We start from the raw sequence: 23,047 nt of genomic DNA, 5'->3' as shown, positions 1-23,047 counted from the left end.
TTGGGTATAAAAGTAGATTCCATGAAATGCTCAGTCATTCACAAACAAGGATGGGGCGAGGGTCACCACTTTGTCAACAAATGCGTGAGCAAATTGTTGAACAGTTTAAGAAAAACCTCTCTCAACCAGCTATTGCAAGGAATTTAGGGGTTTCGCCATCTACGGTCCATAATATCATCAAAGGGTTCAGAGAATCTGGAGAAATCACTGCACGTAAGCAGCTAAGCCCGTGACCTTCGATCCCTCAGGCTTTACTGCATCAACAAGCGACATCAGTGTGTGAAGGATATCACCACATGGGCTCAGGAACGCTTCAGAAACCCACTGTCAGTAACTACAGCTGGTCGCTACATCTGTAAGTGCAAGTTAAAACTCTCCTATACAAGGCGAAAACCGTTTATCAACAACACCCAGAAACGCTGTCGGCTTTGCTGGGCCTGAGCTCATCTAAGATGGACTGATACAAAGTGGAAAAGTGTTCTGTGGTCTGACGAGTCCACATTGCAAATTGTTTTTGGAAACTGTGGACGTCGTGTCCTCCGGACCAAAGAGGAAAAGAACCATCTGGATTGTTATAGGCACAAAGTTGAAAAGCCAGCATCTGTGATTGTATGGGAGTGTATTAGTGCCCAAGACATGGATAACTTACACATCTGTGAAGGCACCATTAATGCTGAAAGGTACATACAGGTTTTGGAGCAACATATGTTGCCATCCAAGCAACGTTATCATGGACGCCCCTGCTTATTTCAGCAAGACAATGCCAAGCCACGTGTTACATCAACGTGGCTTCATAGTAAAAGAGTGCGGGTACTAGACTGGCCTGCCTGTAGTCCAGACCTGTCTCCCATTGAAAATGTGTGGCGCATTATGAAGCCTAAAATACCACAACGGTGGCTGTTGAACAACTTAAGCTGTACATCAAGCAAGAATGAGAAATAATTCCACCTGAGAAGCTTAAAAAATGTGTCTCCTCAGTTCCCAAACGTTTACTGAGTGTTGTTAAAAGGAAAGGCCATGTAACACAGTGGTGAACATGCCCTTTCCCAACTACTTTGGCACGTGTTGCAGCCATGAAATTGTAAGTTAATTATTATTTGCAAAAAAATAGTTAAGTTTATGAGTTTGAACATCAAACATTTTGTCTTTGTAGTGCATTCAACTGAATATGGGTTGAAAAGGATTTGCAAATCATTGTATTCCGTTTATATTTACATCCAACACAATTTCCCAACTCATATGGAAACGGGGTTTGTATGTTGGCCCTGCGATGAGGTGGCAACTTGTCCAGGGTGTACCCCAGCTTCCACCCAAGTGCAGCTGAGATAGGCTCTGTTCTGTGATTGGCCAAAGGATGTAGCTTAGCGAGTGTGTCTGGTCCTTACACACAGGCAGCATCCCGCCTCTGTTATGACTTTGATACAACCTCAGATGGCGGAAAATGGCCTGTTTGACTTTGTTCGTCTGTTATACAAGTCAGTGAAAAAAAGGCCTTGAAAAAAAAATCAAACGCATCACCATAGAGATGTCGGCCATGTTCTTCTTCTCGCAGCAGCTTCACGTTTGACGCCGCAAGAGGCGTCCACCTCCTTCCCGCGTGGCTGTTTTCAGGTCACCGCGAGCTAATCCTCTCCCAATCTGCTTTTCTTCTCATTAGCCATCTTACGCTCCCTCGCGCCTTTCTCTTTCTAATTCTGTCCAAGTCCAGTTTGAACGCCTGGTTTCAACGCTGGATCGCACCGACCGTCGGATGAAGACCGAACCATCTGCACCGCGCTCATCCGTACTGCGTTTTAATTGGACCTCATTCTAATTGGACAGGCTGACCTTAATTGTGGAATCAAACATCGGAGGCCTCTGCACAGGAAGATGGAAAACATCTAAAAAAAAAAAAGGTACTTTTACACCCGACTTGCCACTAGAGGCCGCTGTCTCCCAAAATCTGTGGTATCAGCGCTTACTAGAGATGTCCGATAATATCGGGCTGCCGATATTATCGGCCGATAAATGCTTTAAAATGTAACATCGGAAATTATCAGTATTGGTTTCAAAAAGTAAAATGTATGACTACTCGGACGTAGGGAGAAGTACAGAACGCCAATAAACCTTAAAGGCACTGCCTTTGCGTGCCGGCCCAGTCGCATAATACCTACGGCTTTTCACACACACAAGTGAATGCAAGTCATACTTGGTCAACAGCCATACAGGTCACACTGAGGGTGGCCGTGTAAACAACTTTAACACTGTTACAAATATGCGCCACACTGTGAACCCACACCAAACAAGAATGACAAACACATTTCGGGAGAACATCCGCACCGTAACACAACATAAACACAACAGAACAAATACCCAGAACCCCTTGCAGCCCTAACTCTTCCGGGACGCTACAATATACACCCCCCGCTACCCTCTACCCCGTACCCCCCACCCCCAACCCCGCCCACCTCAACCTCCTCATGCTCTCTCAGGGAGAGCATGTCCCAAATTCCAAGCTGCTGTTTTGAGGCATGTTAAAAAAAATAATGCTCTTTGTGGCTAGAAATAATAAATATGGCAGTGCCATTATGGCATTTTTTTCCATAACTTGAGTTGATTTATTTTGGAAAACCTTGTTACATTGTTTAATGCATCCAGCGGGGCATCACAACAAAATTAAGCATAATAACGTGTTAATTCCACGACTGTATATATCTGTATCGGTTGATATCGGAATCGGTAATTAAGAGTTGGACAATATTGGAATATCGGATATCGGCAAAAAAGCCATTATCGGACATCTACATAGTCTTCTCTGGAGTAAGACAGTTGAACCTGAGGCGAGGGAACTTTTTGTGCTTGTCAAAGCTCCCTTCGTATTTTTCTCGTAGGCTTTTACACAATGTGTTTACAACAAAACAATTGAAAGGAAACTTATACCTTAGGATCGTTATTAGCTAGCTAGTTGTTACACGGTGATTAGCCTTGTAACAACTAGCTAGCTAATAACGAAATTCCAGTCGGGGGTGGCCGTCACATTTACTGTATGCTATTTAACTGTCGAACATCACCCAAATAGGTTTGATATTGTAGCGTCCCGGAAGAGTTAGTGCTGCAAGGGGTTCTGGGTATTTGTTCTGTCGTGTTTATGTTGTGTTACGGTGCGGATGTTCTCCCGAAATGTGTTTGTCATTCTTGTTTGGTGTGGGTTCACAGTGTGGCGCATATTTGTAACAGTGTTAAAGTTGTTTATACGGCCACCCTCAGTGTGACCTGTATGGCTGTTGATCAAGTAAGCGTTGCATTCACTTATATGTGTGTAAAAGCCGCATATATTATGTGACTGAGCCGGCACGCTGTTTGTATGGAGGAAAAGCGGACGTGACGACAGGTTGAAAAGGACGCTAAAGTCAGTTGTCTGGGTGGAAATCGGGAGAAATTCGGGAGAATGGTTACCCCGGGAGATTTTCGGGAGGGCCATTGAAATTCGGGAATCTCCTGGGAAAATCGGGAGGTTGAAACCGATACAGATAATTTCTGATATTAAATTTCAAAGTATTTATCGGCCGATAATATTGGTTTCTAGATGAAACCTTTCAAACTAGGGTTGCTCATGTACGCAGTACTACTGCCACCCCGCAGGGGGCAACAGCGAAGCATATGTGTCACAATGAAGCAGCAGAGGGTGAGTAAAAGAAGATGGCACTAGTGACCCTGAAAAAAATTAAAAATTAATCACGAAAATCGGACTTTAACAGCGACTGGACAACAAAGTATGAATGTATGGAAATTGCTGACTTGGATGTCTTTTGTATTCGTGGTCGTGTTTTTTTTTGGCTGTTTACCTATACCTCTGGCGATCAAAACTTGTTAAATACATGTAGCGCTGAATTTGACCAGCAGAGGGCAGTAAAGCTAGACTGTGGGCTAAATCGTGTTAACCCACGTGTGCAATGTTTGCTGTGTGTATTAACACTAAACCTTCCATTTTATTTACGTAGCATACACAATAGTTATTTTATTATTATATGGGGATGGCGTGGCGTGGTTGGGAGAGTGGCTGTGTCAGCAACCTGAGGGTTCCTGGTTCGATCCCCAGCTTCTATCAACCTAATCACATCTGTTGTGTGTACTTGAGCAAGACACTTCACCCTTGCTCCTGATGGGTCGTGGTTAGCCCCTTGCATGGCAGCTACCGCCATCAGTGTGTGAATGTGTGTGTGAATGGGTGAATGTGGAAATAGTGTCAAAGCGCTTTGAGTACTTTGAAGGTAGAAAAGCGCTATACAAGTATAATACATTTACCATTTATGTAAAACACATAATGGACTTTTATAATGTTTACATTTTCAGTCTTACAAACCTAAATAAAGGACATTGTATAAAGAAATACAACTGAGGAAGAAAAATAATTCAAAACAGGGAACATCAATCATTAACTAAACTTGTTAACTATCTGTCTAGCTGCACGCGCTGGAAACGAGTAGCGAGTGCAGAATAATGAATTTATTGACAGTGCAGTGTGGTGACTTTCTAAACAAGTAAACACAGCCTCAAAGGAATGTAACCCGTGGAGGCTCTTTCTAAAGTAACATCCAAATTTCGATGTTCGGCACCTGAGACCTTGAGCTCCTGAAACGGCGGCCCTCTTCATTATCGTATTTTTCGTAATATAAGGCGCACTTTTTTTCATTTTCTCAAAACTCGACAATGAGCCTTATAACCCGGTGGGCCTGATATACAGAATAATTTTGGTTGTGCTGACCGACCTTAAAACCATTTTATTTGGTACATGGTGAAATGATAAGTGTGACCAGTCTCACATAAGAGATACGTGTAGACTGCAATATGACTCAAGTAAACAACACCAAAATTGTTTATGTTCCATTGAAAATATAGAACATTACACACGGCGCTCAAAAATCTATCAAAATGTTTTAGTGCGACTTTGGTAAGCTATGAAGCCGCACTGCTTGATGGATTGTACTGTGCTTCAACGTACGAGTATTATTATGGTGTGTGTACAAGGTAAGACATATTATCTGGCGTTTTGTTTCACAATACAAAAGCAACTTTTCTTACCTTCTGGTACATGCTGAGCTGTATTTGGGATCTGCATAAGTCCTGAAAAGTTGCGCGGGTCCGCCTTTGTAGTCCGTAGTCGATAAGCTTCTTCTTTTTCTCTATCTTCTTGTTATGGGACATTCATCCTCCGCTGTTGCCATTTCTAATATAAAGTAGTGTAAAGTTCTTACTTATATCTGTCAGTAAACTCGCCATTAAAGCGCTAAAACATACCGGTGTAGTGAGTTTACATTATTCACCCAAGGAACTTTAGTTATTAGAGAGTTCCGGTCAGACGGTGTTTCCGGATGAGGAGATGCTGCTCCGTTATTGATTGAAGTAAAGTCTGAATGTCATTAAAACAGTTAGCTCCATCTTTTGACACTTCTTCCACTCCCGTCCTTGCACGCTACACCGCTACAACAAAGATGACGGGGGGAAGACGCTGCCGAAGGTGAGCCACGTAAATAAGACCGCCCACAAAACGGCGCATCCTGAAGCGACTGTCAGAAAGCGGCTTGACGATGATAGCTGGGATAGGCTCCAGCGCCCCCCGCGACCCCAAAGGGAATAAGCGGTAGAAAATGGATGGATGGATGCCCTGCTATACTGTTTTGAAATGCGTCGCTTACTGAGTAGACTGACCTTGGTTGTCACAATGTGTCTTTCAAAGTTTATTACCCATTTGTTACAATGACTTGGAAACTGAGCAATATAAACATTTCAAGCTAACATTTTAGGCTTCAATGTAATTTAGGTATGACTACTGAAATATAATTTGATGATGAACAATTCATAATAGAGCAGTACTTCTCAAATGGCGGGGGTGTGAGAGGCAATATCTTGACACATGCAAATAAATACATAAACACTCGCTACGGGTTAGGGGAGGCGCCAAAAATGATCTCTTATACTGCTTCTTGTATAGTGGGGCGACAACCAACCCACACTCTCCCCTAGAGTGCTGCCCAGGCTCTAGGGATTAAAGACTTCTAGACATTAAATAAACTTTAAGGGATTGAACAGTCTGTACTCACTAAAGCTTTTCTATTCACGCCAACCCTGAACAGGTTTGTTGTGTCTGCTAGGCGCTATCTCAAAAAGCCCAAAACAAACAATACTTCTACCGAGAATACTTCAAGAGGATCTTTCTGCATGTAGGGCCACAATGTTGAATATATTATATTTTCCAAAGCCTTAATTAGTCGAACTATTAGCCCGATAAAATCGGAGCATTCATAAACACCATGAACCAAATGCACAAGAAAAATGCTGCAAATGACAAAACCACACACAAACCCATAAATCAACTGCGTGAGAGTTCCTGGAACAGAAGTTAGTCAGTCGGGATGTCCGATAATATCGGCCGATAAATGCTTTCAAAAGTGACATCGGACATTATCGAAATCGGTTTCAAAATGATCGGTATCGGCTTCAAAAAGTAAAATTCATGACTTTTTAAAACGCCGCTGTGTACACGGACGTAGGGAGATGTACAGAGCGCCAATAAACCTTAAAGGCACTGCCTTTGCGTGCCGGCCCAGTCAAATAATATCTACGGCTTTTCACACACACAAGTGAATGCAAGGCATACTTGGTCAACAGCCATACAGGTCACACTGAGGGTGGCCGTATAAACAACTTTAACACTGTTACAAATAGGCACCACACTGTGAACCCACACCAAACAAGAATGACAAACACATTTCGGGAGAACATCCGCACCGTAACACAACATAAACACAACAGAAGATATACCCAGAACCCCTTGCAGCACTAACTCTTCCGAGACGCTATAATATACACCCCCCGCTACCACCTACCCCCTTGCCGGGACATATGGTATAATACAATCAGCAAGATAGGATGGAGCTAGACCGTGTAGTATTTTATACGTAAGTAGTAAAACCTTAAAGTCACATCTTAAGTACACAGGAAGCCAGTGCAGGTGAGCCAGTATCGGTATGTATATAGGTATATACAGTATAGGTGTAATATGATCAAACGTTCTTGTTCTTGTCAAAAGTCTAGCAGCCGCATTTTGTACCAACTGTAATCTTTTAATGCTAGACATAGGGAGACCCGAAAATAATACGCTACAGTTTCACTCCGAGTCTAAATCGTGGATTCAAAATGTTCAAAAATCAATAAAAAATGTATTTTTTTCCATAAGAATTTCTAAAATACATTTTTAGGCCACCTCCACGCAACCAGGAGCTTTTCTAACTTGTAACCTGTTTTTAAGAAGTTTCATTATAAATATTCCACCAAATAATACATTGCAAGAATCAGTTTCAATTGACAACCGTGTTGAATCGAGAACTGATTGTGAAACGAATCGTCACGCCAGGAAACGGAATCAGAATCGTACCATTAGGCGCCCAAAGATTCTCACCCCTATTATTTAAAGGCAAACATGCATCGTAAGTGACACTTCACAGTCTGTAGTGATGTTTTTGGGGGTGGCGTTGCGCAGTTGGGAGAGTGGCCGTGCCAGCGACCTGAGGGTTCCTGGTTCAATCCCCACCTTCTGCCAACCTCGTCGTGTCCGTTGTGTCCTTGAGCGAGACACTTCACCCTTGCTCCTGATGGGTCGTGGTTAGGGCCTTGCATGGCAGCTCCCGCCCTCAGTGTGTGAATGGGTGAATGTGGAAATTAGTGTCAAAGCGCTTTGAGTACCTTGAAGGTAAAAAAGCGCTATACAAGTATAACCCATTTACATTTTCTAGTGTTAAATCCATCCATCCATTTTCTACCGCTTGTCCCTTTCGGGGTCGCGGCGGGGTGCTGAAGCCTATCTCAGCTGCATTCAGGCGGAAGGCGGGGTACACCCTGGACAATTCGCCACCTCATTACAGTGGCCTAGTGGTTAGAGTGTCCGCCTTGAGATGGGTAGGTTGTGACTATGCCCCCCCCCTATGCAACTGGCTGCTTGACTTCCTCACAGACAGACCCCAATCTGTGAGAGTGGGCAACAACAACTCCAGTGCCATCTCCCTGAGCACCGGCCCCCCCCAAGGCTGCGTCCTGAGTCCGCAGCTGTTCACGTTGATGACTCATGACTGCTGCGCCAGGTCCACTACTAACCACATTGTGAAGTATGCGGACGACACGACAGTAGTGGGCCTCATCCGTGACAACATTGACATGGACTACAGGGAGGAGGTGAAACATCTGGTTGACTGGTGCAGAACCAACAGCCTGGTCCTGAATGTCGACAAGACCAAGGAGATCATCGTTGACTTCAGTAAGCACCAGTCCAGCCACGCTCCACTCTACATCAATGACACAGCGGTGGAGATGGTAAGCAGCACCAAGTTCCTGGGGGTGCAGATAACTGACAATATAACCTGGTCCCTACACACCGGAGCTCTTGTAAAAAGAGCTCAGCAGCGCATGCACCTTTTGCGTCGGATGGAAAGAGCACAGCTCCCTCCCCCCATTCTCACCACATTCTACAGAGGCACTATAGAGAGCCTGCTGACCAACAGCATCTCTGTCTGGACTGGAGCCTGCAATGCCTCAGACTGGAAGTCTCTCCAGAGAGTGGTGAGGATGGCGGAAAAGGTCATCAGGACTCCTCTTCCTCCTATCCAGGAGATCGCAAAAAGCCGCTGCCTGACCAGGGCTCAGAAAATCTGCAAAGACTCCTCCCACCCCCACCAAGGACTGTTTTCACTGCTGGACTCTAGAAAGAGGTTCCGCAGCCTCCGAAGCAGAACCTGTAGGTTCTGTAACAGCTTCTTCCCTCAGACCGTAAGACTCTTGAACGCATCATAATTATCCCCTCAACTCCCCCCAAAATGGATTAACTCGCTGGAATAAAAAAGACAATGTAACATACATCCATAAACGTGGATGCATATGAAAAAGTGCAATATATTTATCTGTACAGTAACCTATTTATTTATTTATATATGCACCTTATTGCTTTTTTATTCTGCACTACCATGAGCTAATGTAACAAAATTTAATTCTTCTTATCTGTACTGTAAAGTTCAAATTTGAATGACAATAAAAAGGAAGTCTAAGTCTAAGTTCAAACCCCGGCCGAGTCATACCAAAGACTATAAAAATGGGACCTATTACCTCCCTCCTTGGCACTCAGCATCAAGGGTTGGAATTGGGGGTTCCCGGGCGCGGCACCGCTGCTGCCCACTGCTCCCCTCACCTCCCAGGGGGTGAAGAAGGGGATGGGTCAAATGCAGAGGACAATTTTCACCACACCTAGTGTGTGTGTGACAATCATTGGTACTTTAACTTAACTTAACTTAATAGACAGACAACATTCACACTCACATTCATCCACTAGAGCCAATCAACCTTAGTGCTAAATATTCCTTTTAAATAAGACAATTTTAGTAGGGATGTCCGATAATGTTTGTTTGCAGATATCCGATATTCCGATAATGTCCAACTCTTTAATTACCGATACCAATATCAACTGATACCGATATCAACTGATACCGATATCAACCGATATATACAGTCGTGGAATTATCACATTATTATGCCTAATTTGGAAACCAGGTACTTTAAAAAAATAAAATAAAATAAAATAAGATAAATAAATTAAAAACATTTTCTTGAATAAAAAGGAAAGTAAAACAATATAAAAACAGTTACATTGAAACTAGTAATTAATGAAAATTAGTAAAATTAACTGTTAAAGGTTAGTACTATTAGTGGACCAGCAGCACGCACAATCATGTGTGCTTACAGACTGTATCCCTTGCAGACTGTATTGATATATATTGATATATAATGTAGGAACCAGAATATTAATAACAGAAAGAAACAACCCTTTTGTGTGAATGAGTGTGAATGAGTGTAAATGGGGGAGGAAGGTTTTTTGGGTTGGTGCACTAATTGCAAGTGTATCTTTTTTATGTTGATTTAATTAAAACAAACAAAAAAACAAACAAAAAAAACAAAACGATACCGATAATAAAAAACTGATACTGATCATTTCAGATATTACATTTTAACGCATTTATCGGCATCTCTACATTTTAGGCATCTGGCATGACAGTTGGGCAACACTGCCCCCCCCCCCCATAATATGTTTTAAATTGCCTTGTTTATGATAAATAAACGTTTCACCAGTTTTGTATGATACATTTGTTTAGGCTTTCAGTTGTAAAGTGGATTAAAAAAAACTTCCAACCACTTTTGTTGACATTAGTTTTGGGGTGAATCAAACAAACCAGACGGGTTGTGTTTAAATCTGGCTCCGCCCCTGCTGCTATGCTAGCTGTTGTCCAGCAGGCGGAGGCCACTCAGGCCAGCTTCAGTCTCATGGTGGGAGGAGGCTCATTGTTGACATTAGTTAAAGACCCCACTCGTTACCCTGTCGTCCACTCTCCGCGGTCAGCGTTTTTACCCCCACGTTTGTGTTCGTCCGGAGAAGAGAAGCCGGGCGGAATAGAGGACGCCAGCGAAGCTAAAAGATGTAAGCTAACTTGAACCGTCAATCAAAAACACGCCGCAATAACGTGTTGCACAAACAAAGACTATCCCTGCTACGAGATGAAACGGCGTTTTGGTTTATTAATACTAATGTTAACTTTTAGTGACGTGTTTTGCTGGGGTTATGTTTATTGTTGCAATTCCTCAACTTTACTCACATTTTTAAATGTTAACCGGCTGGGATGGAAGCTAACTGTTAGCCTTGCTGCGTTTAAGGTGTCCATGTGTGTATCACGTGATGTGTGCGCCATTCAAAAGGTCAACGAGCAGTCAAACATATGCTTGAAGACGATGCTTAGACAAAAACAACTAGATTCCAGGTCAATTGTTTGTTTTGATACCTGTTTATTCATGCTTGGATTAATAATAGTTACCTGTTGCAACAAGACAATAGTGATTAAATAGTGTTTCGATATATTAATTTTGTTGAATTGTCAGAATTTGCACAATTAAAGGATATGGCATGCAGATGATGATGATAATAAGCTATTATAGCTGTTTGCTTTAAGGCAGGGGTGCTCACACTTTTTCTGCAGGCGAGCTACTTTTCAATTGATCAAGTCGTGGGGATCTACCTCATTCATATACCGTATTTTCCGCACTATAAGGCGCACCGGATTATTAGCCGCACCTTCTATGAATTACATATTTCATAATTTTGTCCACCAATAAGCCGCCCCGGACTAAAAGCCGCGCCTACGCTGCGCTAAAGTGAATGTCAAAAAAACAGTCAGATAGTTCAGTCAAACTTTAATAATATATTGAAAACCAGCGTTCTAACAACTCTGTCCCAAAATGTACGCAAATGTGCAATCACAAACATAGTAAAATTCAAAATGGTGTAGAGCAATAAATAGCAACATAATGTTGCTCGAACGTTAATGTCACAACACACAAAATAAACATAGCGCTCACCTTCTGAAGTTATTCTTCATTCGTAAATCCTTTGAATTCTTCGTCTTCGGTGTCCGAATTGAAAAGTTGCGCAAGCGTGGGATCCAAAAATGGCCGGCTCCGCCTCGTCGAAGTCATCGGATTCAGTGTCGCTGTTGTTGTGCAGCAGTTCTGTGAATCCTGCCTTCCCGAAAGCTCGGACCACAGTTGTGACCGAAACTATCTGCCCAGGCATTTACGATCCACTGGCAGATGTTGGCGTATGTCGACCGGCGCTATCTGCCCGTCTTAGTGAAGGTGTGTTCGCCTTCGGAGCCGTGTGAAAAAAGCCACCCGGCCTCTTCGCGTAAACTTCCCTTAACCACTCGCTCATCTTTTCTTCATCCATCCATCCCTTCGAGTTAGCTTTTATGATGACGCCGGCTGGAAAGGTCTCTTTTGGCAAGGTCTTCCTTTTGAATATCACCATGGGAGGAAGTTTCTGGCCATTAGCATGGCAAGCTAGAACCACAGTGAAGGACGACTTCTCATTCCCTGTGGTGCGAATATTCACCGTACGTGCTCCCGTTCCACAGGAATATCAGTTGCTGTGAAATACGGTAGTAATCCGTGTGCGGATGGAGAGATTGCGTCTTTTTATGAACCGGATCCTTGTCCTTTGTAGGAGCCATTTTGTGGTCTTTACAGATGTAAACAGGAAATGAAACGTACGGTGATATCCGCGCGTTTTTTCTTCTTCTTCCGGGGGCGGGTGGTTGCTTAAAGCGCTTCCTGTTCTATGGGGGCGGGTGCTTTCCTTGGCGGTTGCTTGCGTAGAAGAAGAAGCGCTTCCTGTTCTACCGGGAAAAAAGATGGCGGCTGTTTACCGAAGTTGCGAGATCGAAACTTTATGAAAATTAATCGTAATAAAGCGCACCGGGTTATAAGGCGCACTGTTAGCTTTTGAGAAAATTTGTGGTTTTTAGGTGCGCCTTATAGTGCGGAAAATACGGTATATCATTTACATTTACTTATTTATGAAATATATGTTTTTGTTAACAAGTTAAAGGTGTTAATTGATAATACAAGCATGTTTAATACATATTGTTAACTAGTTAAAGGTGTTTAATGATAATACAAGCATGTTTAACACATAGTTAATATTGTTAAAAAAATTAAAGGTGTTTAATGATAATACAAAAATGTTTAATACATATAGTTAATATTGTTAACAAGTTAAAGGTGTTTAACACATATAGTTAATATTGTTAATAAGTTAAAGGTGTTTAAAGATAATACAAGCATGTTTAACACATATAGTTAATATTGTTAACAAGTTAAAGGTGTTTAATGATAATGCAAGCATGTTTAACACATATAGTTAATATTGTTAATAAGTTAAAAGTGTTTAGAGATAATACAAGCATGTTTAACACATATAGATTCCTTTCTTTCATGAAGACAAGAATATAAGTTGGTGTATTACCTGATTCTGATGACTTGCATTGATAGGAATCAGACAGTGGTGCTGATAATGTCCGCATTTTCGAATGGAGGAGAAAAAAAGTCCTCCTTCCTGTCCAATACCACATGAAAGTGGTTGGTTTTTGGCATCTTATTTGTCCAGCTTCCGTACTCCTTTGTATACACTTTACAAGAAATACATTGTCGGCAAACTCCGTAGCTTGCTGGCTTGTGCACGCCAGCTTTCTGAGACTCTTATTTTGTTAGCGCAACTGTGCAACTGTGCAGTCGGTCTTTGGAGTTTTGACGACAGGTACGGCGCCAGTCTGTTGAAATAAAGTGTTTCTCGCCTTTCAGTCGGTAATTTTAATGAGCTGGCAGCAGCCAGCGTCATCTCAGAAGACCCTCGGGTGCCGTGAATGTCAATCAAGTCACGAAAGTGACGTCATAGTGAAGATTTATGATCGCTCATTTTTAGGACTATTTTTTTAATGCCTGGCTGGTGATCGACTGACGCACCCTCCGAGATCGACCGGTAACTCGCGATCGACGTAATGAGCACCCCTGCTTTAAGGAAATGTTTTTTGGAATCTATTTTTTTAATCTTGGTTAACTTCGTAACGAGGGCAGCACGGTGGGACAGGGGTTAGCGCATGTGCCTCACAATATGAAGGTCCTGAGTAGAGATGTCCGATAATGGCTTTTTTGCCGATATTGTCCAACTCTTAACTACTGATTCCAATATCAACCGATACCGATATATACAGTCGTGGAATTAACACGTTATTATGCCTAATTTTGTTGTGATGCCCCGCTGGATGCATTAAACAATGTAACTTTACCATGAGTTGATTAACGTTAAACAAGTTGAAAAACGACCTACTCAGTGGCCTAGTGGTTAGAGTGTCTTCCCTGAGATCGGTAGGTTTTGAGTCATACCAAAGACTATAAAAATGGGACCCATTACCTCCCTGCTTGACACTCAGCATCAAGGGTTGGAATTGGGGGTTAAATCGCCAAAAATTATTCCCGGGCGCGGCCACCGCTGCTGCTCACTGCTCCCCTCACCTCCCAGGGGGTGATCAAGGGTGATGGGTCAAATGCAGAGAATAATTTCGCCACGCCTAGTGTGTGTGTGACAATCATTGGTACTTTAACTTTTTAAGTTATTCGGGTGTTACCATTTAGTGGTCAATTGTACGGAATATGTACTGTACTGTGCAATCTACTAATACAAGTTTCAATCAATCAAAAACAAGGTTTTCCAAAATAAGAGAACAACTTCAACTCAAGTTGTGGAAAAAAGTGCCAACATGGCACTGCCATATTTATTATTGAAGTCACAAAGTGCATTATTTTTTTTAACATGCCTCAAAACAGCTTGGAATTTGGGACATGCTCTCCCTGAGATAATCCTGATACCCATTACAACTGTGGGAAATACTATACTTTGACTTTCACAAAGTGCATTATTTTAGATTTTTTTTTAAACATGTCTCAAAACTACAGCTACAAAAACAATGAAGGCACACAGCTTCAGTCCAGAGTATACTTGAGCAGGGGTAGGGAACCTATGGCTCTCGAGCCAGATGTGGCTCTTTTGATGACTGCATCTGGCTCTCAGATAAATCTTAGTTGACATTGGTAATCACAAGGTTAAAAATAACGTTCAAAATATAAAACATTCTCATGCATTTCAATGCATCCATTTGTTTTCTACTGCACCTGTTGAAGAAGTCGTATTAATGGTAAGAAGTATTTTATTTATTATTGGTTTGTTTCAGAATAACAATGTTATTAAAAATAATAAGAGACTTATTATACTCTAAAAATGTTGGTCTTACTTAAAAATGCACACATTTAGTTGTATTTGTCCATCCATCCATCCATCTTCTTCCGCTTATCCGAGGTCGGGTCGCGGGGGCAGCAGCCTAAGCAGGGAAGCCCAGACTTTCCTCTCCCCAGCCACTTCGTCCAGCTCCTCCCGGGGGATCCCGAGGCGTTCCCAGGCCAGCCGGGAGACATAGTCTTCCCAACGTGTCCTGGGTCTTCCCCGTGGCCTCCTACCGGTTGGACGTGCCCTAAACACCTCCCGAGGGAGGCGTTCGGGTGGCATCCTGACCAGATGCCCGAACCACCTCATCTGGCTCCTCTCGATGTGGAGGAGCAGTGGCTTTACTTTGAGCTCCCCCCGGATGGCAGAGCTTCTCACCCTATCTCTAAGGGAGAGCCCCGCCACCCGGCGGAGGAAACTCATTTCGGCCGCCTGTACCCGTGATCTTGTCCTTTCGGTCATAACCCAAAGCTCATGACCATAGGTAAGGATGGGAACGTAGATCGACCGGTAAATTGAGAGCTTTGCCTTCTGGCTCAGCTCCTTCTTCACCACAACGGATCGATACAGCGTCCGCATTACTGAAGATGCCGCACCGATCCGCCTGTCGATCTCACGATCCACTTTTCCCTCACTCGTGAACAAGACTCCTAGGTACTTGAACTCCTCCACTTGGGGCAGTTGTATTCAGTGTTAAAAAATATTATATGGCTCTCACGGAAATACATTTTAAAATATTTGGCTTTCAAGGCTCTCTAGGCCAAAAAGGTTACCGACCCCTGTACTAGAGCATACTTGCCAACCTTGAGACCTCCGAAGTTCGGGAGATGGGATGGTTGGGGTTTGGTGGTAGCAGGGGTGTATATTGTAGCGTCCCGGAAGAGTTAGTGCTGCAAGGGGTTCTGGGTATTTGTTCTGTTGTGTTTATGTTGTGTTACGGTGCGGATGTTGTCCCGAAATGTGTTTGTCATTCTTGTTTGGTGTGGGTTCACAGTGTGGCGCATATTTGTAACAGTGTTAAAGTTGTTTATACGGCCACCCTCAGTGTGACCTGTATGGCTGTTGACCAAGTATGGCATTCACTTGTGTGTGTGAAAAGCCGTAGATATTATGTGACTGGGCCGGCACGCAAAGGCAGTGCCTTTAAGGTTTATTGGTGCTCTGTACTTCTCCCTACGTCCGAGTACACAGCGGCGTTTTAAAAAGTAATACATTTTACTTTTTGAAACTGATACCAATAATTTTGAAACTGATACCGGTAATTTCTGATATTACATTTTTTAAAGCATTTATCGACCGATAATATCGGCAGTCCGATATTATCGGACATCCCTAATAATAAGCTATTATAGTTGTTCGCTTTAAGGAAATGTTTTTTGGAATGCCTTTTTTTATCTTGGTTAACCTCGTTTTTTTTTTTTTGACTGATTGAAACTTTTATTAGTAGATTGCACAGTACAGTACATATTCCGTACAATTGACCACTAAATTGTAACACCCGAATACGTTTTTCAACTTGTTTAAGTCGGGGTCCACGTTAATCAATTCATGGTAACGTAACAAGCTTGATAGCGAGCAGAGTGAGATTCAACATAACACAACAGTACAGTAGGGAAGGGATTCATATGGCCCAACTCCTTGGTGGATCTCGCATGAGCAGAAGAGAGGGGTGATACATTTTCAGAATCAGAATCAGAAATACTTTATTAATCCCCAAGGGGAAATTGAGATTTTTTAGCACAATCCCATTCAAGAGCAGACAAACATTACAGGGAGACAGAACAGGATCGCTGACGGGTCTGCCAACTTCCGGCGCCCCTTACAAAAAAAGAGGAGAAACAGGTAAACACACAAACAAAAAATCAGTCTATGCCTGGGCACATACCACACATAAACATGTGTGTAAGAGGGAAACATCAAAGGACATTAAAGACATTAAAAGAGCGGAGCTGATGCAACCAGCTGCCACTCCAGCAGTGCCATTTCTACATACAGCTACAAAAGTAAAACAAACAAAAATAATAATTAACCAATAATATATATTGCGCACACACGATTGCACCATGCATAGACAAGCAACCAAACAAAAAAATTATTTCAACACCCATATACACTGTAGTGGCCTTTGCGGTGTTCCACGCCATCGTCTGCTGGGGTCGGGGGAGCATGGCCAGAGACAGGAGCAGACCCAACAAAGCAACTTTGCAATGCCGTCTAATGAAAATGATGGAACACGGCACTCTACATAGCAACTGACGCTGTGGTCCAGGTTGTAATTGCCCACAAGACACATTTTAAGATAGTCAATTCGTCACGTTTGCTGTGTCGGGTAAAATGCAACCAATGTGGCCATATGAATCTCCTTTCTACTGTAGTCTTACTTACAGTAATAGAATAACGCATACAACTACAATTTAATGTGAGCACTAAACATTTACATGAACATCTGTTTACAAAATGCCCGCAAAAACAAGCAGCGCCCTCGGAGACTACCCGGGCAGCCCTCTCAGCTGGCTCAGCAATGGTTGCCTGTGGAAACCAGGGGACGTGGTCCCAGCGAGGGTCGCCGCTCCACCTGGGGATGACCCCTTGACACGGTGGACCCTGTCGACTTCCCGCCGCAATGGAGAGTCGTCGTCACTTGCTGCCCCTCGCGCTGGCTTTACTGGGGTTTTTCAGCCCGTGTGTGACCCCGCTGACTTCCAGGGTCTCCTTCTCCTTAGGTGAGTAGACATCATGACATCACTAACCTGTAGTTGTAAACATTGGCATCACATGTTTTGCATTATGCCTATCATAATATCTCCAACATCCTAATGTGTTGTTGTTGTGTTGTGAGTGAAAGTCCATAATCCCAGTATGACACGACGTGTGGTGACAGGTAGCCCCGGGAGACAACTCACCCGCTTCGGCAGCCCCGACGTGGGCAACACCACCACACTGCTGCTCAGCGACGACGGAGACACGCTCTACGTGGGAGGGAGGGATGCGGTGTTAGCGCTGGATGTTAGGCTCGAGGACACTATGGTACTACGGAACAAGGTTTGTACCTTTTCAAATTTGAACCGAAACGGTACCGACTCCCAGTACATGTAGGGAAGGGATTCATATGGCCCTATTCTTTACAAAAAATATCTGTTTCTCAGCTGTGGTCCATATGAGCCGCAGCGGTGCACAGTTGTATAACACTTTTTCACCACTTGTGACTGTAATGACAATATGAAACAAACAGAAGAAGTCTGGAGCTAAAAGCAATGAGAAGTTTCTTAAGGGCAAAAAATATGACTAAAGTGGTGAAGCTGTATTGTCATTTACACTTAAATTATTATTATTTATTATTCATGTAGCTGGAATGCATTTATTTTAGCACTGTGTTATTGTATGTACATTTATTTTTCATCAGTTTCTTATGTGTCCCTTTTTTTGCAGTAAATTTGATTAGTATTTATTTTTGTAATCCGCCTGACCTAAGCCTTGATGATAATATTTGTGATTGGTTTCATGTCATTTGACAAGGTTCTAAACTGTAAATAGGGTACATATAATTATTGAATACGATTAAAATCAAGTATAAGATCACTAATTCAGTGTTTATATTTGAGTGGGCCCCAGGCCCCTCTTTAATGGAAAAGAGGGGCCCTGAGGTCAAAAAGGTTAAAAACACCTGAACTATGTTGTATTACACCTTAGCTAGGAAGTAGTCTTTGCCATGAAGCGGACTGTGCCAGCCACTTTGAGCACTACAAAGTGTTAATAATGTAAGAATTGTACTTATTACACACCAGCTGCTTGATTGCAACATGTATCTTAGTTGTAGTTTTCCAAATTTGGAGGTATTGAAATTGCCATGTAAAATCGCCAATGTTAATCAGTAGCCTGTATATAGAAAAGCCAATGTAAATTAGCATTGAGCCAGCACATTTTGGAAAAGGTACCGTACCTACAAAAGTGCCCAATATGATATCCGTCCCTGGGTTAGACAGTGTGTCACAAATGTGAGTACATAGCTAATCTATGCTGCTATACAAGCTTAATGATTTGCGTTTTTTCTAATGTACTGTTAAAAAAATGTGAGGGGTCTTTCAACTTTAGTGAAATATTCTACCTCCTCTTCTGTTTCCTCTTTTAGCTGGACTGGAGCCCTTCAGTGAAAGACCTGGACCAATGTTCCATGAAAGGAAAGAAAATGGCAAGTAGCTTTGTTTGCACACAGTTTGAAAATGCCGACGATACTCCAAAGTCCAGAGTAACAAATAATACAAAGCACGTGCCACACTCTCTCACACACACAAACACACAGGTAATTATATTATGATGACAATACAATTGGAATGAATGTATTTAATGTTGAATACTGTACAAATATCATGACACATTGTATCTTCTTTTGGGGATGAAACGAGTATAATTCATTTCATCAATAATAATGAATTGGCTTGCGTACAAGATATTTTTTGTTATAGTATAAAATACACACATTGTTTAAGGCAGGGCTATTCAACTACACAATGAAGTTTCACGAGTCAAAGGGATCGGGGGCCGCACATTGAAATGTAGATGTTTCGTCAGAAAGTGCTTCTGCAGGTTATGTTTCGTCAGAAAGTGCCTCCGCAGGTTATATTCCTTTGAGACTTGGTTTACTTAATTACAAAGTAAACACACTGGCTTTCACACTGCACTGTCATTAAATGCATTATTCTGCCCTCACTACTGAATTCCAGCGTGTGCAGCCAGCTAGTTAACAGTATGAAGAAACAAACGCTCCAGAGATTTTGTTGAGGATTGATGTTCCTTATTTTGAATTATTTTCCTTCCTCAGTTTTGTTTCTTTACGCTTCTTCATTTAGGATTCTAAAAAGGAAAATTTTAACATAAAATAAATATTAGAAACGTATAGCGTCCATTGTGTATTTTACATACCGATACATAATGTCCATTGTGTATTTTACATGAATAAAATAGGTTTAACATTAATACATTCACACAACTACATATGTTTACGCATATAGAAATTAAACAGTACATCAAACATTGCGCACACTGTATGTGACTTATCACAATAAAACCAAAAATGTAGCATTATCGCCCTCTACTGGTCAAATTTAGCGCTACTTGTATTAAACAAACTCTGATCGCCCAGAGTTTTACTCTTGGACAAAAAAACAACACGACCAGGAATACAAAAGACATCACAAAGTCAGCAATTTCAATACAAAAAAACTAAATATATTTATGCACAATATCTACTGACATAGATCACGTTTTGTGATAAAGCTTACACATGTGGATTTTTATCATAGTTGCTGCTTGTCTGGATCAATGTGTCCGTCGCTTAAAAGGTCCCACAAGAAACAATGACTTGAGCACTTGTTTGGGGTAGAACATTCTCGTCGTTGTTGAAAGTCAGATGTTCGCAATTTATTGCTTCATTGTGACACATATGCCTCGCTGTTGCCCCGTACGGGCTGTCGGTAGTACTGCATACATGAGCAACCCTAGTTTAAATGGTTTCATCAAGCCATTGCGTGATGTCCGGCGGGCCAAATGAAAAGCTTTGGCGGACAGAATGTGGCCCGCGGGCCGCTTGTTGAATAGGCCTGGTTTAAGGGCTGCAGCTATCGATCGTTTTAGTAATCTTCCGATTAATTTGTTCGATTGATTGAGTTACTTATTCCTTAGTGCGTCTTTTAGGGAAGTAGTTGAAATGAACACAATTTCTCTGACCTTCATGCTTTCTTCTTGTAAATGCACATAATATGTTTACAATAGGAGCATTTTTAATTTGAAAAAAATAAGTTAAAGAACCCCTGTTAAGCCTAAAACCAGGCAAATAATAAAGAACCAAACTTAAAAAAAAAGTATGATAAATTGAGTGACAATGAATTTAACAAAGTAGCACACACATGGTTTCTCATTGTCATCCCATTGGGTTGAGATTTTTTCTTGCCCTGATGTGGGATCTGAGCCGAGGATATCGTTGTGGCTTGTGCAGCCCTTTGAGACACTCGTGATTTAGGACTATATAAGTAAACATTGATTGATTGATTTATTTGAAAAGGTATTAATTAGAGAATTGGTGTTTTATATTTGAGAAAACAACTCGTTATCAATTAACATACAAACTGTAGACGCTAACATGTCTTCATATAAGATAGATAGGATTTTACCTTGTTTCTGCCTTGCTTGCTGCTATAAACTAAACTTTTTTTTTTACTTACAAATAATCGCAAAACTTTTCAGCGCTTCTTTCATTTTATTTCGGCCCATTGCTCTCTTTCTCCCTCTTCTCACGCACATGCAGACCACATCACCCGCAGCGCGACTTAATCACTTAATCAGCTCTCATGTGCTCTTTGTTTGAGCGATCTGGATTTGATAAATTCTTATCTATTATATTTATTGGAACAAATTATCAAAGCAACAACATACAAATCAACGTTTTTTTCCAGCTAAATTAATCGAGGAATCTTTAAAGGCCTACTAAAACCCACTACTACCGACCACGCAGTCTGATAGTTTATATATCAATGATGAAATCTTAACATTGCAACACATGCCAATACGCCCGGGTTAGCTTACTAAAGTGCAATTTTAAATTTTGCGCGAAATATCCTGCTGAAAACGTCTCGGTATGATGACGTCTGTGCGTGACGTCACGGATTGTAGAGGACATTTTGGGACAGCATGGTGGCCAGCTATTAAAGCCCTACACTGTTAATTGCCACGTTTAATAATGTGTACACTGGTAGAAATAGTAATGAAACAATAACAATTTCCTTTTTAGATAAAAAAATATATATATATGAGAAGTTAAACATTTGAAAAAAATTGCACTCTACATTTAAATTGTGCAGCTAGAAATGTCTAACTTTGTCGTATTTTTGCGTTCTTTTTTCTAGGCGGACTGCCCCAATTTCATCCGCGTGCTGCAGTTCCTGAACGCCACCCACATCTACGCCTGCGGAACATTCGCCTTCAGCCCGCGTTGCATCTACATTGTAAGTTTGTGGGTTCTGTTTGCAAATACACTCTGCCACGCAGACCCGACTCACGTCCCATCGCACGCTTTTAGAACTCTGAGACGTTAACGGTGAGCCTCAAGTCTGACGAGGGACGGGGTCGCTGTCCCTATGACCCCTACCAGCGCAACACAGCTATCATCGTAGGTATGTTGCGTCAAACTGGTCGTGGTGTCGTTTTGAGGCTGTTTCTTGTAACGTGGTGTGATCTGTCCCAGATGGAGAGCTGTACACGGGCACGGTGGCCGACTACAGGGGCAACTGGCCGTTAATCTCCCGCCACCTCAGCGAGGGCACCCGTGTGGACCTAAAGTTGGATGACAGCCTGGGATGGCTGGAGGGTAAGGACACGCTGTCACCATACTGTCTGAAAAACTTAAGTAACTAAACATAGGTGTCATCAATATGTTTCTATAGATCCAACTTTCATCAGCTCCACTTTTATTCCTGATGAGGGCAAAATCTACTTCTTCTTCAGCGAAGTGGGCAGAGAGTACGACTTCATCGACAAGTTTATTGTGTCCCGTGTTTCCCAAATCTGCACGGTAACAACGCTTGCTTTTTCATTTTTATGATGCTGAAAGATTGCATGGTGTCTTTCTCCTCCGACCATCAGAGTGACATCGGGGGCCAGCGGACGCTTCAGCGGCGCTGGACCACCTTTGCCAAAGCTCAGCTGCTGTGCCAGGCGGACAACGAGCTGCCCTACAACGTGATCCAGGACATCGACAGCCTCCCGCCGGCAGAGGGCGCGTCTACGGATGACACGCTCTTTTACGGCATCTTCACCTCTCAGTGGTCAGTAAGCGACACACCTCCAGTACGCCTGAATGACAATTAAATAGGAATGTCTAATAATGGCTTTTTGCCGATAACCGATATTCCGATATTGTCCAACTCTTTAATTACCGATACCGATATCAACCGATATATACAGTTGTGGAATTAACACATTATTATGCCTAATTTGGACAACCAGGTATGGTGAAGATAAGGTACTTTTAAAAAAAGATAAGATAAATAAATTAAAAACATTTTCTTGAATAAAAAATAAAGTAAAACAATATAAAAACAGTTACATTGAAACTAGTAATTAATGAAAATTAGTAAAATTAACTGTTAAAGGTTAGTACTATTAGTGGACCAGCAGCACGCACAATCATGTGTGCTTACGGAATGTATCCCTTGCAGACTGTATTGATATATATTGATATATAATGTAGGATCCAGAATATTAATAACAGAAAGAAACAACCATTTTGTGTGAATGAGTGTAAATGGGGGAGGAAGGTTTTTTGGGTTGGTGCACTAATTGTAAGTGTATGTTGTGTTTTTTATGTTGATT

The 23,047-nt window shown here is 42.0% G+C and overlaps 1 protein-coding gene across 7 annotated transcripts in view; it reads left to right on the top strand.

Annotated features, from left to right (window-relative positions):
- Positions 1–1,880: 1,880 nt before the first annotated feature.
- sema4ab (sema domain, immunoglobulin domain (Ig), transmembrane domain (TM) and short cytoplasmic domain, (semaphorin) 4Ab) overlaps positions 1,881–23,047 on the top strand; it is a 33,102-nt gene continuing 11,935 nt past the window's right edge. The window contains exons 1-9 of one of the 7 annotated variants that reach the window (XM_061930807.1): positions 1,881–1,895; positions 17,158–17,406; positions 17,565–17,725; positions 18,813–18,872; positions 21,583–21,681; positions 21,756–21,849; positions 21,921–22,043; positions 22,120–22,247; positions 22,319–22,500. In XM_061930807.1, coding sequence (XP_061786791.1) covers positions 17,307–17,406; positions 17,565–17,725; positions 18,813–18,872; positions 21,583–21,681; positions 21,756–21,849; positions 21,921–22,043; positions 22,120–22,247; positions 22,319–22,500 — 947 coding nt within the window. In that variant the 5' untranslated portion in view covers positions 1,881–1,895; positions 17,158–17,306. Of the gene's footprint in view, positions 1,896–10,245; positions 10,496–10,542; positions 10,833–17,157; positions 17,407–17,564; positions 17,726–18,812; positions 18,873–21,582; positions 21,682–21,755; positions 21,850–21,920; positions 22,044–22,119; positions 22,248–22,318; positions 22,501–23,047 lie in introns of those variants that run through there. The other 6 variants (XM_061930805.1, XM_061930806.1, XM_061930808.1 and 3 more) reach the window with 6 other exon arrangements.

Source organism: Nerophis lumbriciformis, linkage group LG37 (genome assembly GCF_033978685.3).
Source record: "Nerophis lumbriciformis linkage group LG37, RoL_Nlum_v2.1, whole genome shotgun sequence".
NCBI classification, from domain to species: Eukaryota; Metazoa; Chordata; class Actinopteri; order Syngnathiformes; family Syngnathidae; genus Nerophis; species Nerophis lumbriciformis.
Note: the sequence above shows the minus strand (reverse complement) of the source record. Positions and strands in the feature narration are given on the sequence as shown.